This window comes from Catharus ustulatus, chromosome 11, assembly GCF_009819885.2.
Source record: "Catharus ustulatus isolate bCatUst1 chromosome 11, bCatUst1.pri.v2, whole genome shotgun sequence".
Lineage (NCBI taxonomy): Eukaryota > Metazoa > Chordata > Aves > Passeriformes > Turdidae > Catharus > Catharus ustulatus.
In genome coordinates, this window is record NC_046231.1 from 8099661 (window position 1) to 8119309 (window position 19649).

General features: G+C 37.7%; 1 protein-coding gene across 1 annotated transcript in view; it reads right to left on the reverse strand.

Annotated features, from left to right (window-relative positions):
- Positions 1 to 19649, reverse strand: part of ITFG1 (integrin alpha FG-GAP repeat containing 1) — a 74110-nt gene that overhangs the window by 46387 nt on the left and 8074 nt on the right. The window contains exons 6-8 of the mRNA XM_033069443.1: positions 17875 to 17969; positions 5191 to 5252; positions 3227 to 3311 (exon numbers count right to left, since the gene is read on the reverse strand). Of these exons, the coding sequence (XP_032925334.1) occupies positions 3227 to 3311; positions 5191 to 5252; positions 17875 to 17969 (242 nt within the window). The remainder of the gene's footprint in view (positions 1 to 3226; positions 3312 to 5190; positions 5253 to 17874; positions 17970 to 19649) is intronic.

Consider the following 19649-nt stretch of genomic DNA (forward strand, 5'->3'; position numbering starts at 1 on the left):
ACATGAGAAGAATAGAAAAAGTAATAATGAAGAGCTCTCACTTGTTTGGAGCAATGTGGCAGCTAAATAAGTGCAGAATTCTCTAGTGCCCAACTCTGCTCACCTTAATCAACTGAAATGCCATTTGTAATAGATGTCAAAAAGCATTTCTGATTTATTTTTAAAAGGGCAATACAAATTTGTCAATTGTTCCCTGTCCTTTGGTCAGATTGATGTACAAATCACTGCTATCACATAACAGGGGGGAGTGCTACTTATTACAGAGGTTCCAGCTTAGCCATAAAGTGTAAGGTCTACTCCATTACCATAAATGTATTGATATATACACACATCCTTCTATGTAATTTTCCGTTAAAATACACATTCACATATTGTAAAAATTGTACTGGACTTTCAGATACATACAAACATACATTTGCATATTTTTAATGAAAAAAATCTTTATTTTTTCAGTACTTCAGGAGCACTTGGTACTAAAATTATACCAACATCTGTGACAGCTTCTCATGAGTCACCTAATTGCTGGTTTTTCCAACTCCACTTATCCAAATAATTTATACTTGATAGCTGTTGTTCAACCTGCTTAGTTTAAGAAAGGAAATTTATCCCAAATTAGATGCTTTTGGAAGTTCTCAGAATCTTATACAAAGCTCCCCCCTTTTCAAATGGCTGGTTAATGCTCATAGCTGGAAAGGGTACTTCAAATTAAATTTTCAGAAGCAGGAAAGAATGTTAGACAAAGTGACCTTTTGAAACAATGCTTATTTTCTTAAGAGGCAGGTGTGATCAGTAAATCAGAATCTGGCACTGCAGGAGTGCAAAGGGCACAAGCAGAAAGGTGGGTGTGAGAGGGAAGGCAGCAGCCCAAGTGGCACAGCCCCAAGCTCACGTCTGCACCTGACACTGCTGCCGAGTCCAACATGCACAAGGCTAATTCATGAGAAGTGGTAGAGTGAAAGCACAGAGATACACAACCCTCTGAGACCTTTAGCAAATGGCAAAGCTGGCACATCATCTAGGAAGTACAGAAAATGTCAAGGAAGGGGAAGAAAAATAGAGGCAGGCAACCCAGAAGAGTGTCAGAGGCTCGTGCCTGTATTTCGAACATTTCTAGTGCCAGGGGCTGTGTCCCAGTGCCAAGAGGAGGGTGCCTGTGGCAGAGCACAGTGTGAGTGCACAGCACATTCTGCATCATGCACAGCTTGGTAAAACCTGCTGAGGTAGAAGGCAGCACAGTCTTCTAACACATCTCATTTTCATTTCATTGTGGTATTTTGATTTGTTGTGCAATCAGCCCCATTATAGATAGCCAAATTATTCTAAACTGCAAACCATCATATCTCAACTTCCTCTGACTTGCAACAATTGTTATTCTGTCATTTCTGAAATGGAAAACTGAAAATAGGAGAAGTTCAAGTCTTACAATCCATTTCTAGTCAAGCACTGTCTAACTCCAGCTCAGTACAAGCAGCTGCATGCTCAAAGCCAGTGTCTGAAGAACCTGAATGTAAGCAGACACAGCACAGAGTAAGTGCAGTCACTGTGATAGAGCAGTACACTCATACTGGGAGATTCTGCCCCTTTGGTGTTGGACTGGTGCAGAACAAATGAATTTGATAATTAGCAGTGCAGGGCATTAAACAAGGCTGCTGGAACTCCAGCCCAGCAGTCCCTGGGCCACTGCCCTTCCTCCCAAGCTCAGCTGTACAAACCACTGCCCTGCCATAGCACTGCACACTCCATTTAGCCACCAAATTTCACCTTTAACATTGCAACAGTTCCACTACTCTTTGCAAAGACATTCCAGGGTTTATTACCATCTCATTAATTACTATAAATTTTTAAGATTATGATTTATCATTTAGGCTCATTAGCGACCTAACAGAGAGAAAAAATTATTCTACATTAAGATAGCTTTTCACATTGCCATTGTTCAAAGATTAAAAAAAAATTCTATTTAGTTCTTATTAAGACATTATTCAGAACATCAGCTCAGAAAATTATTACAAAAGACCTAGCACACGTAATCTTTTTTAAATGCAAAAACTGCATTATTCTATTCTTTCCCTCATACATTATATAGATAAGTATTCAAACTTGAAGATAAATGGTAAAATATTTTATTAAAACGCTGTCAAAGATTTTAGAAAATGGGGCAAACATTTCACAGAAGAAATGTGGTAGCCTGAAAACACTTGTAAGTAACCGTGGGGCATGGTTCAGGTTCTACCTGACTTCAATGCCTGTAGATCTGACCTAAGGACCATTACCCATCCAGCAGAGCTGTCTTGAATCCACATGTCAGCCTCAAAGCACTTGTAAGTGGCAGCACACAGCAAGTGAGACACAGTCTGGGTCTAAGAAGTTTAAAAATTGCCATTTTCTTTAAATAAAGCTTTTGAATAAAATATTGAAACAAGGCTACTGTTTGACAACATTTAAAGACAGGCTCAGTCTCGCTGTAACAAGTATATTGTATAAATACAGCAAATTATGTTTTCAAGGAATTATTTACAGTCAATTATGTCAGCAGAGTCAGGTCTGTAACACTTTGCCTCAGGTTGAAAATTGTTATTTTAGTGCACAGAAAAACAGTTATCTTTTGTACTACAAAACCAACATGCCCCATTCTTTGTAACATGACAAAAACATTGATAAGACACAATTGACTGGAAAGGTGCATTCTAATAGAAAAATACAGGCTTTCACTAACCCTTGCAAAACCAGATTTACATATGAATTATATTTTTCTCCTGTCCAAAAGCCTTCCAGAATTTTCAATTACAACCATTAAGATTTTACCATCTTCCAGCAATTTTTATTCAAATAATTTTATTTCATTTAGTCTTTATTAGTTCGTACAAGTGAAGAATTCAGAAACATTTAATCAGATAATGTTTTCTGAACAAGATTAGAAAAATAGAATTAAAATAATGACAAATCAAATAATCTGATAAAATTAAGTTTAGTGTTGTACCACACCTCAAAGCAACAAAAATTAGATACACGTGAGGCAGAATGTACTGAGAGAACCAAAGCTGAATTTGGTAATAATTATTCCCAGACATTTCAAGATTTACAAATTAACATAACACATTAAGGAGAAAAAGCAGAGAAACAAAAACCCCATTTAGAGCTAAACACATTTATTTGTTCTCCAGTGTAAAGCAGCTAACCAAAACATGAGAAAGGAACACTCAGGGCAGTGTAAAAGAAGAAAACTCACCAAAATCTGCAAACACGGACTGCCCAACAACTTTGGCACCACTGGGCATTTCCTTACTTTGTCCAACTTTAGAGAAGTTCCCATCCTAGCAAACAGGACAAAGATGATGGAAAGACTGAGTAAATTATAAAAACTGACTTTTGAACCAAAGAAAATACAGCTCACTAATGAAGGGCTTAGCAGACAAGAGACACGTCTCAGCTACAGAAAAAACTGCACTCTTCAAAAACTGGGACTGACTTTTTACATTTTAACCCTTCCTGGATCCTTGTGGAAATCCATCAATAGTAATATTCAGATACAATTTCCATATATTTTTCTGTACTATGAGGAAAAGACTGGATTATTTCAGCAACACTATCTAAATGATAATTAAGTGAATATGAATATTACTGTGCATTTTTGCATATTAACATGCGATTTTATAGATGTATGTAGTATATAACAACACACCTGCATAAAAATTAAAAATAGGGTCTTGATTTGCCTTCTAATTAGGAAATAAATTGATTTTCTACTAGGTCTGGCTTAGAACTTGTTTTACTTATCCTTTATTAAAATCTAGGCCTACAGATAACATTATACTATCAGAAAGATAAAAAGGCTGGATCATTGTTTACCACAGAACTGGATCACAGCTGGCACAAACCCATTTTAAGATACTGAGTTTTTGCAGCCATGACACACGAGCCAAGGTCCCCTTCCCCAGTCACTGCCATCAGCTCAGGCTCAGTGCTCTGCACACAAATGCCCAGCAAGGCACAGAGCCAAAGGCGTGGGAATGGAGCAGAGTTACCATATCCAACATGACTTGTGTCATGTTTAGTTTGTAGCCTTCAATGCAACTCTGGACACAGTTAGTACTGTTTGTACTGCATGTCTGACTATGTATCTTTAGCTTGACACATAATTTATAATGATTCTGATGAGACAAATTAAAATTGATGGATTTCATACAATGAAATAGAACAGGCCCTTAGTTGGCCCTAAAAGCATATCTTGTATAGGCAAATATTTAAAAACCATTTTTAGTGCATCAATGAAGGGAATTACTTTTTTCTACAAAGAACAGTTTAACAGCTTCTAATGGATCAGTTAAGGGAGGTATTTGTACTTCCATACATATGTCCAAGCATTTTACATGTATGACCTATTTTCCTGGGTTGATTCCAAAGAAGAGAATTCTTTCTAAAGGTAAGCAAATCTATCCATACAAAATGTATAATGCAGGATTATATTTAGAAAACATGCCAAAAATTGTCAAGGAGATTAAAAGAAATCCCACTAACAGGACAAAAACCTTGTGTACTTATGAACACTCAACAGCCAATGATTTTTAAAGTCCACCTAAAACTGCAAATACAGGACTCGTGACTCACTGCTTTCATTCATGACTCACTGCTTTCATTACTCTTGCCTGGGAGAAGATGGCCAGGTTATCTCAGACAGGACTCTCTTCTACAGTGACTCACACTGTGATATGATGGATTCATTTTCAGGCAAACCCTCAAAAACTCATCCCATTAAGCACTTTCTATTATCACTAAAAAGTGAACTTATACCTATAGTGCTTTTGGATAACAAGGTACAAAGGATGCCCCTGGCCAGGTCAGACAATACAAAAGCAGAATCTCAATAAATAAATATTAATCCATTGATCTATTATTACTCCTCAACCCTGAATTTCAGTTATGATATTTAGTTAACAGGGGACTTGGGATTTCCTCAAATGTAAATTGCACATGTATTGTAACAGTCAGAAGTGACATTTTGAACCTCTGTCCCAGAAAATCTTACCTAACACCTGAAGTCATGTATCTAAACAAAACTTACTTAAAAAAACAACTCTTTCAGAACAGCAAGAAAAAAACCAAACTGATCAGTCAGAAGATGACTCTTTGAGGCTCTTTGGAGTTTCATAACTTGTCTGTGTTTCAACAGAATAATTGTGTTTTCTCTCTTACCTTATTTACCCATGTCTCAAACTGAATGGTTTTGGAATTTGGTGATGTGGTAAGGAACAAATCTGTGAGGAAAATATAAGAGAAATGAGATATTTAACAGTAGACTACACACAAGAATATCAGATCACTTAGTAAATACACATAATTTTTAAAATGTTACCTATATTTCAGACGTTATAAATACTTAATATATCACTAGAATATAATGGAAGAAAGACTAAAAAACAGCTCTCAAAACTATTTTCATGTCTTGAGCTCTTCTGTATAAATAAATATCAATAAATATCAACTAGCCTTTTATTTGGGATATATTGAATTAAGCAACAAATACACTATTGACAGGAGAAGAAAATTAGATGGAGAAATATTTCTGGCTTCCTATACACTAAAATTCTCTCAAACATGAAAACAGTGCAAAATAGAGCTTCAAAGGATTTATCTGGCCTAAAGAGGAATTTCTCTACCCCCTTTTAGAAAAGTCTCCAGATTAGGAAAATGGGGGAAGAAAAAGCTGTCATTAAAAAAAAAGTGGAGGTTGAAGAATTAAAAAAAAAAAGAAATTAAGTCCAGTGTTAAGAAATCCAGATATAAGAAAACTACTTTTAGATTTAAACACTTGTTTTCTTTTTCTTTATCTCCTCCCTCCCTGCAATTTCAATTGCCATTCTTTGAGCTAGAACACAATGGTTACTTTGCAGGAAGAAGAAAAAGAAAAGAAAAGAGAATATTAATGCTTTACCCTGAGGTGTTTTACTGAATAAGCAGGTAGATGGCTGTTCAGGGAACTTCAAATGGCATAATAAGGGATATTATCTTCCAGGGAAAAAAACCCAGCAACAAACAACAACCACAAAACTAGAAACCTCCCCACATCTAACAGGCAAAACCCAAACAACACCCCCTCCAGAAAAACCAACAAAGATTCTCCTTACAGATTTCACTCCTCCCACAGCTTAAAAGCTCTACCATTTAATTGAATTCCTTTGAATATCTGAAATGGCCATTTCCTTTACAGCATACACATGAAAAGCATTATAGTGTGTGTTTCATCGCAATGAATTACAGTGACACTTAAGGACTTCTTGAAAGTGAGACAAAAGTAATGGAAATAATCTGAAGACAGCATATATGTAAGTTAGAAAACTTATACAATAATTTCACGACTATAAGGCGCACCAGATTATAAGGCGCACCTCCTGGTTTTGATCAAGTTTTAGGATTTAAGGTGCACCTTATAGTCGTGAAATTACTGTACTTTCAAATATCAACATTGCATCTAGAAGGAAGTTTATGCAATACTGTTGATTACTATCAGATATAAGCCAGAAAAATATCCAAAAATCCACTATGTTCACAGGGGGAGAAAGAGAAACATGAAATAACAGAAGCCTAAACTAATTTTCCTACAGGCCAAAATGCCACTATATCTTGAAACAAAGTTTTTGAGGTTTAATTATTTCAAGCTGAGTCCTTGCTGTACTTGGTACTGAAATTTGCCACGAGCTCTGGGCTCTGCTGCACACAGGTCATGCTACAACAGGCTCTGAAGTGTTCTGTTGAAATACCCAGTAAAGGATGAGCATTTGCTCCCCAGCTGGGGCAGGCTGGGTGACCCTTACAGCCATTCTGGCTGCACTGTAACCTCTCCCCAGCACCTGTCTGACTCCATCTCACACTGCAGAGCTGACCTCCCACCTTCACTGCTGAGTCAATCCTCTCTGCAAGGGGAGATCCTGGCGAGTAGTAGCTCAGCATTCCCTCTGGCAATGCTATTTATACATTTTTGTGTCCCAGACTGGGACAAAGTGGCACATCTGCCAACACCAGACATAACTCACCCAGTGTCACCATGCTAGAACTTGCCCCAGCTCCCTCAGCCTTTCCTCAGCAGGGACATGCTCCAGTCCCTTCACCACCTTTGTCACCCTTGGCTGGCCCAGCTCCAGGAGCTCCATGTCTCTGGTACTGAGGAGTCCAGAGCAGGACACAGCATTCCAGGTGATCCTCAGCAGGGCTGAGTAGAGGGGTAGGATTCCATTGGGTCTCACAAGAAGGTGGTGCTGGCTCATGGACAGCCTGCTGCCCACCAGGATCCCCAGGCCCTTGTCAGAGCTGCTGCAAGTCACCCCCAGCCTGTGCTGGTGTGGGGTGTTCCTGCCTGGGTGCAAGATCCTGCACTGACTTTGTCTCCAGCAGCTTAAAGACAATTACATTCAGTGACATTCCTGTTTGGCACTGAACTCCCTCCCCCAAACCAACTTCTCTTTAAAGTCTGTTCCTCTCCATGTACTCCTCTGCCTCCTTTTTCCTAACTCCAGGCACAGAACATTATATAGAACGAATGAACCAACACAGCAGAGCAGTTCCAGGGCTGCTGTAATGTCACACTGTACTGGCAAAGTGCAAAGGCAGGCTAAGAGAGCAGATAATCTAAAAATAGTGTAGAGGAGCTGGTGCCACGCTGCTCCTGCATTAAAGGAACAAGCTGTGATTTCCCATAGGACAACTTGGTACAGCTGCAGCAACAGCACCTCTGGTTCTACAGCCCACTGGAACCAATTCCACTGGTACCTTATTGCCAATTGTCCCCTCCTTTTTATCCCTAAGCCTTCTTAAAAGCTACATGTTTGAAATGCTCATGCATGATCCTGGGCTTAAACTCTTGCACTGAAATCAAACGAAATTTTTAATATTTACAAGTAATTTTCCATTTTGATCAAGAATGTGAGAGATTTCAAACCAAGCAAAACAAAACCATTTCTTCGCAACAGCAGTACAAAAAGGTGATGCAATTCAGACACAAGAAATTGCTATTCACAAATTTGTATAGTTTAGAATGACAAGTGTTTTCTCCCAAGATTGCGAAAGAAATGTGTAAGAAAAACCAAGTCCTGACTGGAGCAGCACTTTAGACCAGTTAATTCCCAAATGTCACTTTCAACCTACCTTACTTTATGATTCTTTCTGGTTTGATTATGTAATTTTTGACTACAAGAGCATCTCAGCAAAGAAACAAGAAAGAATCTGTGCACTTTATGAATACTTACAGCCAAAGCAAAGAAATTCTGTGTCTCCTTTCCAAAGGAATATCAACATATCTCCCACCTCACTGTTACTGCTTTCCATGCCTATTATTACTGAATTCTTAAATATGTAAGAGCAGCAGGAGAACAGATGGAGCCCACAAACGCATTAATATCTGTATGATCAGTACTGGGTGTCTTGGGTTGCATTACAAGATGTGACCAAAAGTACACAACAATGAAAACATATACAGTTCTTTTCTGCACTTTCTATATTACAAAATACTAATCATGTTGAGAACTGCAACATTTCACTTTTGCTTCTGGCTATACCAAGAAAACTCAGCCCCTTTTTCCTACAAGGAATGCCTATTATATTGTGTATGCTCAGAAAAAGTCACTTGTCTGTGGATTTGCTGCACACTGCCTTTGGGAAGCAGTTCAGGTTGCAATTTCAGCTGCAAGAAACAGAGTCTATTCCAGAAATATGTCTATGCTTAAAAAGTGCACACAAAGTATTGAGGGTTGCTCAAATTCTTATGACCCTAACAACAGCACAGTGAGAGATTATTTCCAACCTGAGGTTACTAAAATCAATGAATCTGGAGCTCAACAAGCAATTATTTACAGAATACAAAGGTGATGGTTTTCCCAGACAACAGACACATAAAGGGATGCTAAAAACAACAGGCAAGGGGGTACTTTTAAGAGCCCTTTAAGCATAGTTGTAGATTGTGTAGATATACAAATGGAAATATGAAACAGAAGAGGAAAAAAATCCAGTTTACTACTGCTGCTGCCAGGGAAAGAATATTGAGGTAGTTGGACAGACCACTAGACTAAGCCTGCAGGGCATTTCTTGCATTCTTAATTTGTGATATGATTCAGCAAAGATAAGGAAAATACTCAATAGCTGGGATAGGGGAAGATCTTGATGTCAGATTCAGGCAGATTTCCTGAGATGCAGAACCTATGGCCTAAGTGAATGGACAGAAGTAAAAAAACCAATACTGCCTGAGAGGAAACCCTTCTCTTAAACACCTGCAAAGCAAACTGTGTTCACATGTAAATACACTTTCCTATTTTGGATTTAACAGTCAGTGATTAACATAAATACAACATAAGTAATTGGAACATTCATCAACAAAATTCAACAGCCTGAGAATAGGTAAGTAAGCATGGAGGTTAGCCAGCATTTCAGATCTACAATACTGAAAATCAACTAAAACATATACCATACACTTAACACAGAAGGTATCTAAAAATGCTGCAACACAAAAACCACTGTGTATTAGCATTTTACTAACAACTTACACTAAAAAGAGAGTTGGTGAGCAAATTTGGCTATAATTTAATTTAACTAGCTTAGTAAAAAGATGCTGTTCTCCAAGCTCTGCTACATCTGATCAGCAGTTAATAGATATATATAAATACTGAATTCAGCATTCATTCTTTAAAAAAGGAAAGAGATTATTAGAATATACATTTCTGCCTGTGAAGGAGAAGCTATTCAGTACTGTGCTCCTAGCTCCTATAACCTAAAGCTCGTTATAGAGGAACCACAGCACTTCCATCCATCTTCATTTGACAGGATCAGGGAATTCTGATGCTTTATCAACACATGGCCCACTGAAGACTGAAAAATCTCCCCCAAAAGCAACATAAAACTTGACTGGTTAGACTGCATTGAGTTTATTTAGTGCATTTAGAACTACCCTGTATCAATGTCCAAGTCACCCCAGACACAGCCACAAACACTAAAATTGTCATTTGAACATAGCACATCCCATCTTGAGCTAGCTACATTTCTGGCAATGTTTGTGCAATGCATCTAAAAGAGCTTTACCTAACCACAACTGCCTACAGTGGCCCATCCTGGGCAGCAAGAGCATGGCATTTGTGCCACGGGGCTTGGAACCAGAGACCTGCACTGAAGAAAAGCAGCTACTGAGAATCCAGAGCCTGGAGAAGGGCAACCAAGCTGATCCAAGGGCAGGAGCACCTCTCCTGTGGGGATGGGCTGGGAGCTGGGGCTGTTCAGTCTGGAGGAGAAACCTTAGAGTCCCTGCCAGGACATAGAGAGAGCTGGGGAGGGGCTTTGGATGAGGACATGCAGGGATAGGACAAGGGTAATGGTCTTAAGCTGAAAGAGAGCAGGTTTAGGTTAGAAGTAACAAAGGAATTCTTCCCTGCCACGGTGGTGAGGCCCTGCATGAGTTACCCAGAGAAGCTATGGCTGCCCCATCCCTGAAAGGTGGGAAAGTGTCCCTGGTAGGGGGTTGTAACTGGATGAGATTTAAGATACTTTCTAACCCAAGCCATTCTGTGGTAATTGCAGCAGCTTATTGGTCATGACAAAGGAAATTCATTAAAAAGACAGATTAAAATGCAGGACAGCATTTGAATACCTTAAACATGAAAGCATTTCTACTTTTCCTGCAAATCTTTCTGCTGCAGAAATAAACATATAGGCAGTTTCCAACCACCCATCTCTACACCCAACAGCAAGTCCAGCTCTGATCCACATCCCATGGTTTTTTTCACACAGCCAGTCCTAGACTCCTCTCAACCCAGCCTTAGCAGCTATGCTTCCCTTATTCCAAACACCATTAGGTCAGCCCTCCTCTAAGAACTTCAAGTCCATCTGAAATGAATATCCTCTTTTTGCAGCAATTCATCCAGGGTTTGCTCCTCACCATCTCCAACTAAATTTCCTGCCTTCAGTCTGGATTTCTTCCCCACCTTTCTCCTCTCTCCCTTCCTGTGCACACATTTCAGCCTTTGGCCCCCTGCTCTCAGCTGAGCACCCAGACACTGGTCATAGTCCAGAGGCACAATGGAAGGGAAGGATTCCACAATCCCTGGCTATGGCACAGCCTCTACTGATGGCTGGTTGAGAAAGGCAGCAAGAACTAGTAAGGAAAATAGCAACAACAGTGCCCCAGCTGGTATTTCTGAAACCTATTTTACACTGGCTCGTTACCAACAGTAACCCAAACACATAGTATTACAGTCTCACCCTACTGCCCCTGATTCTACTTACGAGAACTAGAAATTCCAATAAAACCTAACTAAACAGAACTGGCTCCAAGTTCACTTCTGATTACCCTTGTTATTTTCTGTCACTTTTGAGTGTTATAAAAATGGTACTATTTTTAGATGGAGCATTCATTTCACTAATGACTGATTTGACCTTTCTGTTTAATGTCAGAGGGCTTTATTTCAGAATAAAACCCCTCAGCATCTGAGTGTCTTGAGAAGCCACCAGGGTACAAGGAACATTAGGTTAGTGCTTGATTTCACATTTACTTCTGAAGTTTAAAAGGAGGGGGAGAAAGTGCCCTTATTATAAGCACTATCACTACGGACAAGGCAGTACACAATTAGAACATTTACGTGTACCCTGCAAACATGTTTCCATCAATGTGGAAGAACAGAGTATGTACATTGTCTAACCAGGAGTTACTTTTGGAGATGAATAGGCCTGCCTTATCTATATGTAAATAATGTGCTGAATTAAAAATTTCTGCTTTGCAGTGTGTTGACAGAATGGTAATGTAGTAACTGTATTAAAATCATTAAATGCCCTAAAACCCAAGGCAAAATAAAAGATAGCTTTCTTCTATTTACATTACAGATTGAATACTGGTAGGAAAAAAAGCATTTAAAACCAAACATCATTTACAATTTTTTTATTTGTAACTACACAATTTTAGTTGTACAATACTTCTAGTATGCACAAAGCTAATTTTATACAAAGAAGTTAGATACAGTCAGCTTTATTTCTTTACTACATGGAAAAAGAAAACAAGATCTTACAAGTTTCATGCTCCTGTTCATAAGTTTTTCATTCAGACAGAGGAACCCTCTGCATGTGGCATTCAGATTTGCCATGTTGGCATTAGTACTGTCCTAGAGCAAATGGAATACATCTACATGAATTTTTGGTGCCAATTAAATGATACAGTAACTTCCTACTCTGAAAAACTTGAGCAAAACAAAAGGACTTCACATGTTCCAAACAATCTAATGTGTGCTGGCAAATTTTTAAGAGATGTGCTTATAAGTGATCGTGAATTTATTCTGTCATTCTTTCAAAATGTATTAAGAACTATTTAGTAAACCAGGTGATAAACAATGATAAACAACATAACTAAGCAGTACCATCTTTCATTATTAAAAATTACTATAGAAGGAATTAATATATTAATTTAAAAGCTTGACTTAACTGGAGAACTTTAGATTTATGCTGTTGAATACACAGAGTAGGTGGTACTATCCTTTTGGTTGTTAGCACCTCAAATATGAGCTTTCAGATAGAAAATGCTTTTTATTTTCAGAATATGGGCAACAATACTGTTTCAAGGAACAGAAAACAATGACCCTCAAGAGTGCTTTCAGAAACCATTTTCACATTCATGTTTTCTCAACAAAGTGCTATTTGGGGCAGAACCAATTTACTTCTACCTGTATTAAGTTATTGATTCCCATAAAAATATAATATAACTCCCTAGTGTATATAACTATCCAGTATATAATTAAAAATTGCAAAAAGAATAGCTTTTGAGACACTTCATAGTGGCAGTTCTCAAATTAAAACTGCTAAGCAGATAGAGATTATGAGCTTCTTTAGAAAGATTAGGAAAAAGAAGTTAAACCTACAGCTCTCTCTTTTCTCTAATGCTCTCTACCCATCCTTTGGTTCTCTCTGTAAGGAAAGCTGTAAGAGACGCCATTGGCAAAAGCAGCCCAGTCCCAGCAGCAGGAGGAGATGCAGCTAATTCCAGCTCTGGTTTGATTTTATGAGCTGGAACTTCCTGTGGTGTTGAACATTGGGAAGGAGCAAGAGGAGGAATGAGGGTCACAGGAGATCATACCATCCAGAGCATTTTTAATTAGAGATAATAAACATGTGAAGAGTAGAAGTAATGAAAAAGACTCAAGTCCTCTGAAATATATTCTATCTTATATGATACATTTTTTGCCTCCATTATTTGCAGTAAACTCAGAGGTAAGCTCTGCTATCAGAGCTAAAACACTTAGGAAATTAAAAAAAAATTGTACCTGTTGAAGGAATGACATAGTGACATGGCTTTATCTGCTCTGGGAGAAATGTAAGGGAGAGGGGAAAACCAGAGAGAACAAGTTGACTTCAAATATATACACACAACCCCCACTCAAGTTTTAAAATGTCACCAGATACTTTGTCTGCCAGTTATTTTAATAGTGAATAAAGGCAGAGCTACTGCAGAAAATCAGCTCTGCTGGTAATATGAGCTGCAGAGAGACTACCAGCTTCCACTGAAGAGGAAACTCACCAAAAATATGACCAGAGAACCAGACATGGAGCATTTATACTATTTTCAGAATTCAGGTTTAAATGACTACAACTGAAATATCATTTGTGATTTGAGCGATTGGTTTTCAAGAAGAAAACTATCTACATTTACACATTTAAACTAAGTGGGAATCAAAAAGAAAACACATTGTGAACGTTCTGGTACATTAGGTTTCTAAATTCCCAAAGCAAAACAACATAAGAAAATTAACCACCAGAAATCAGCAAAGAGACTAGCAATTAGCTTACAGCAAGCTGTTTCTGACTAATGATTTTTCCACTTTAGTTTTCCCAAACCCAAATTTATGATTTTTCCTTCATTTTATATAAACAGCTCCAAAAATATCTCCAATTATACACAACACGTGCCAGTGTTCCACATGAGATCAGTTGTAAAAGCAGCACTTCTAAACTGTGGAATCACATAACTGACACACAGTATTTAATACATCAGCTATTTTTCACAGAATTCAAGGATACATTGACAGATGTATAGAGTGAAGTTACAGTGGGATTCACAGTCCAAGGCAGCTTGTACCATGCATTTGAGCACTTTAAAAGTGTTTGTTGGGCCTGACTTCTTAGTAGAAGACTTGTATCTCTGAAGGCAAACAAATTTATGGCTTAATAATCCTAGTTTCCCCCCCACCTCTCCAAGTTTAGAAAGACAGCATTAGCCCTAAGTTAAGATCTGACATTTCAGGACATTTACAATAAAAGTAATGAAGTTGTCTAATTAGGGAAAAAAAAAAAAAAGACACAGCAAAATAATGACTATTCTAAAAATTTCAAATGCAACGTTTTTAAGACACGCCTCCCACTTGAAGATCCTGCTTTGGAAATGCTCCCCTCGACTATTTGCTTTACTAAATACACCTGATGTTAATCTGTTCAGACAAGCCTATTATTTTAAGTTCCAAGACTATTTTCCTGAGCCAGCTGTAAAAAAGAACTAATGACAAGTGTGAGTATGAATTACTAGACACCCAGCAGTCCTGTTCCAGCAAGGGCCACCACACTTGCTCCTCACCTTGCAGCCTCAGTGCATGCACAGTGACAGGGATGGGACCAGCCCATTTCCAGACATCCCAACTCAGCCACTCTGTGAAGCAGATACTCCTCCCTGGAGCAACACATGCTTAATGTGCTTGCAAAAGACACTTGAAAGTTTGGTATTTGGTTTCTCTATTAAGCACATACAAACCCTTTGGTAAAGGTTTTATACTGCAAATTTTTGCATGGTTTTTATGAAATTCCTGGTCTAACTCAGAATTCCTTACTGAATAATAATTAATAATAATAATTATAGTAATTATAGGGAGCTGAGACTTCTGCATGAGTATGCTTTCTTTAAAAACAGCAGCAGCATTACTCTCTGAAACAGCCCAGTTTATCTCTCACCAAGAAAGATTAGTATTATCTTTGTTGTGGTTAGAGGATTTTTGGATTATAAAATCCTTACACTGTTAGCCTTTCATGAAGCACTGTTAGGGATTAAACACATTTTTATGAGCAAGTTCTCATATAATGAAATCATAACAATTCAACTTCATTTCACCCAGAGCATGAGAAGTGTGGCAATTAAAAGCTCCGTTCTGAGTGTTTAATATCAGCAGGTTGAAAACGGGTTAGGCAATAAACTAGCAAAAAGCTTCTCAGCCCAGAGAGGATTTCTTTTTATGTCAAGCACACTTTAAATCTCCTAAGCTGTTTATAATGATAGAGTTGCCAAAAATAGCCCAGCTAAAAATCATCAAATTGGCTGCATCTGTTACAGAATACAAAGAGTCCCAAAATATTGCAGAATATTAGAAAAATGATTTAAAAATATCTGCAAAAAACCCATGAAGAACAAGTAAAATGGCATGTCCTGGTGATCTATTTGTAAACATAAGTCACTGCATCCATTTGAGGTACAATTATATCCTTATAATCATTAATAGTAGTATTGCCTGTGAGTAAACAGCCTGAATATTTCAGTCCAGAAGTCCTACAGCAGAATCAAATCCCATGATTATTAAATGTTTTGGGCCACATGACTTCAGCAGGCAGATTATTCCCCTGCATCTTGTCAATGCCTCCCTTTTAATTAATACTATTCTAATGTGCACCAGGCCCTGTTAATGAGGTTTTGTTCCCACTGAGAAATGGCTGTGTGGGTGAATACTGAGTCACAGGAATGCTCTCCTCCTCACCAGCTCCTGTGAGCCAAGCAGTGCCAGGCTCCAACACTCTGGTAACCCAGCACTGGCTCTGCCCTGCCTGCCCCAGTGCATTTCCCACCACAGTCCCACCAGTACTGCACACACTCACAGCTTTTGTTGTTTTGCCCTTTTTCCCCCTGATTTCTATCACCTGACTACTTTGATGACTACCTATGAGTCACTCGGCCAGCTCTGTACAGACACACAAATTAGAGCAGACATGGTGAGAACACTACACAGGTATTTTTCGGAAGAGGCACAGCGAGACTCAAGGTACAATTTCATGCTTGGTTAAAGGCAGCCTATAACTGCTGCTGCTAAAAGAGGAGTCAACCTTTCCTGTTCTTAGTTGGCTCTGACAATCCTGCATGGCGAGTTGGATCAACTTAACTCCACTGACAATGAACTGTGCTCCACAGCAGCCCCAGTTCCAAGCAGTTACTAGAGCCGATGTCAAAGAACTGCCATAAATGTGCAGGCAGGACAAAATGACTGGTGACTTTTCATTTTGGCAGGAAGCACTCTTGGAAAAACACATCAGTCATGAAATACCAGATTATACTGATGCTGTTTTTCAGCAACATATGTCTTATTCCAAGTTAGCCCCATCTTCATAGGGACAGTAAAAAAAAATTATCATTCCCACCTTAGAAGTAAAACACTATATAAAAAAATAGTAATATTGTAATATTTTCTCCAGTTTTCTTGTTAGAACGAATTATTTTCCTTACAATTTTCCCCAGGTTCCTGTAACACAACACTTCCTACAGCACTAAACATAACACCCTAATGTAGTACCTCAGCCAGAGGTGTCACAGCCTTGCTGCTACAAGCAAGTAAAAGTCGGGATCTTTATGGGAAGAGCTTCACAGGAGCTTCTACTCACATCTTGAGATATAAAAATAGATGTGAATCCATAAAAGCTCCTAGCACTACCCACACAAAGCTCCTGACTCTCTTTTCTATTTAATAGAGGAGCTTCCACATAGCAGCAGCCCTAACTAGAACTCTTGGAACATTCTTTAGTCTGGCAGCTGTCAAAAACCTTGAAAAATTAATCAACCTTTGACTGATCAATGTAAGAATCTTAAGAGTTCTTACCTTTACTCATCTCAGAGTTTAGATTTCAATGTATTCAGCTTAAAATGTTACCTGGAATGCTCATGTATGCTGCTTATGCCACTAAAACAGAATTCCAAAAGGCTTCTTAGAACTAAGTGTGTTAGAACTGGCTGTTATGTGACACTGATTATGGTAAGCAACCATATATTTAATTTTCCAGTTGGAATTTACACTTGACAGCTTCACATAGCAATGTGCCAGAACTGAATACTAAGGTTTGACTGCATGCTAAAGCAATTAACTTAATCCCCAACATTTATAAGCATCTTAATTAAATTTATGGACTTGTTCCTCTCATTCCTGTGCAACTAAACAGGAAAAAGATAAGCTCTCTTTTCAAAATTACCATATATGAATTGATGTACATTGCACATCTAGCAGAAGATAAAACACTTAAGAATTAATTTAGTGTGTGAAGAAATTAAGTTTATCACAATATTTAAATGTGCTTGGAAATATGAGCCAGGTATGTAAGTGATAAATAGATTCATGGTGGTAACTGAATTGCATTGACAAAATACCCCAACAAAATAAAGGAAGAATACAGTATCATCAGTGATAGAACTAACTACAACAAAATGGAACGAAGTCACAATGAAATCCTGAAAAAAAATTTCAAGTCATCTTAAAAAAATTCTGCTCAAACTACCTATTTCCAGACTCAAGATGAAAAACTGCAGCCCTGATGCAGTTGCCATGAAATACTAGAGTACAGCATTGTGAAGAGGAGGAAACAACACTTTAAAAGTGAACACAATATCATTCAGAACAAGCAGTAGTTATGATTATCATCAAGAAGTAGAAAATGCTATAAGAATATTTATTTTAAAAGTTGGTTTTTAAAACCTAGAATTTTCAAATTGTAGATACTAAGTAATTAAAAAACCCAAATCAGAAGCAGCAAAACCATATAATTACTGAAGGAAGCTGCAACACATGACATTGACACTTAGTGGTAATTATTTTTAGTATGGTATTTAACATTTCTATGACTTACCAGCAGTGAAGTCATTATTTAAATCAATAAAGGCATGAGAGTGTGGTATATACATTTTACTTTGAGTTTCCAGTGCAGGATGCCATGACAAGTTCCTACGGACAGGAATAAAAATACATTTCATCAATGTGTAAGGACTGTTAATCATGATAATATAGTTTAAAAAAAAACAGTGAAACTTTAAATAAAATGGGATAGAAAGCATGTTCTCCTAATGCTAAGATAAAATTCCTACTTAGCTTACACTATACTAAGTAACTCAAGTAATTGCTTGAAAGGTTCTGCAATGGATGATTCATAGCACAGGGGCTTCAGTTCCATTTTATTAATTTTCTAAAGCAATTTTTTTTTGCACAGAACAGTGTCACTACCCACAGAGTCAGTGCCAAGGCTCCAGCTGTACTGCAAATCCCAAGACACTGATCCCTATCCTTCCCAGTTTCTTCAAGCAGCTTTACTTCTGCAAGTACTTCTGGAATCTACTTTCTGATTAATAAATATGAGCAGAAGTGAGCACATGCTGTTAGAGCAGCTCATGCCTGCTGCATGGAAATACACTTTATGTCAGTTCACTTAAAATCAACACATGAATAAAACTCCCACATTACAATGGACTACTATCTAATTATGGAATTTCCCAAGCAGGTGATAGTTTTATTTATTTATTTATAAATATACATGCCCTGCTGGTTTCTTTTCTAAAAATGGCTGAATTTCCAGCAAACCTCCCTATTAGCAGTGACTTGAAGTGCAACAAATCCTTCAAAAGTCAGAGCAGTTTAATCATCAAATATGTGACTTTCAGAACCCTCAGCTAAAACACTCAGGAAAATCTCAATGTGCACGATACAACAGCAGACAGAAATATTACTACTTATAGTCTGGAACTACCTTACTTATTCCAGTGACATTACATAGATATTATTTGAAATCCTTATCCCCCTTGACTAATCTTATGGTAAAAAAATAAATAATATTCTGATTACTTCCCAGAGATCATAACTAAGTCTTAGAAATATTAAAATGCATCACTTAAAGAAATAAGTATTTTCTCTAGGTGTTTCTGTGTGTTCAGTCTTGAGGATTGCGAATGAAGTTAGTCATACAGCTCTAGAATAAATCTTAAAACATTTTGGATTAAAATAGAAAAGTGCTTTTCTAAGCAGGTGATGAAACTGTTTGCCATGAACAAGACATAGCTTATGTTACTACCTGTAGCACTCAATCTTATTCTGAGCTATGATGAGTAAGTTTATTTGTATCTTAAAGTTCCAGAAATAATTTCTTCAGCAAAATGAAACAAATTTTTCCCAATTTTTCCATTTCTTCAAAAGCTCATACCAGTTATTTTATATATAATCATTGCAAAGAGTTCAGAAACACCCCTGTGAATCTGAAATCTGTTTCATAAGCCACTAGTACAAGTATGGTAATACAATTCAAGTTGAGATTAATGAACAAAACCACACTGCCAAGAAGGGCATAGTTTCCACTGACACATTTGAGTGTCATTTATCCTAGGAAAGGAAAAGAGCCAGTTAGGAACTACAGATAACAGGTTTTTTTATTTTCAAATTACAGATTTAAAGTTCTTTGGCATCCTGCCCAATATTAGAGACATTGCTACTCTGTATTTTTTGGCTACAGACTGGTTCTTCTGAGCCAGTCTTCTGCTTCTTCTGGAGACACAATCTTTTGTTGTGCTTTGATTTCAGCATTCATATCCAAAACAGTTAAGAATAATCCTTTGCACAATCCTTGTCAAGCATTTAAGT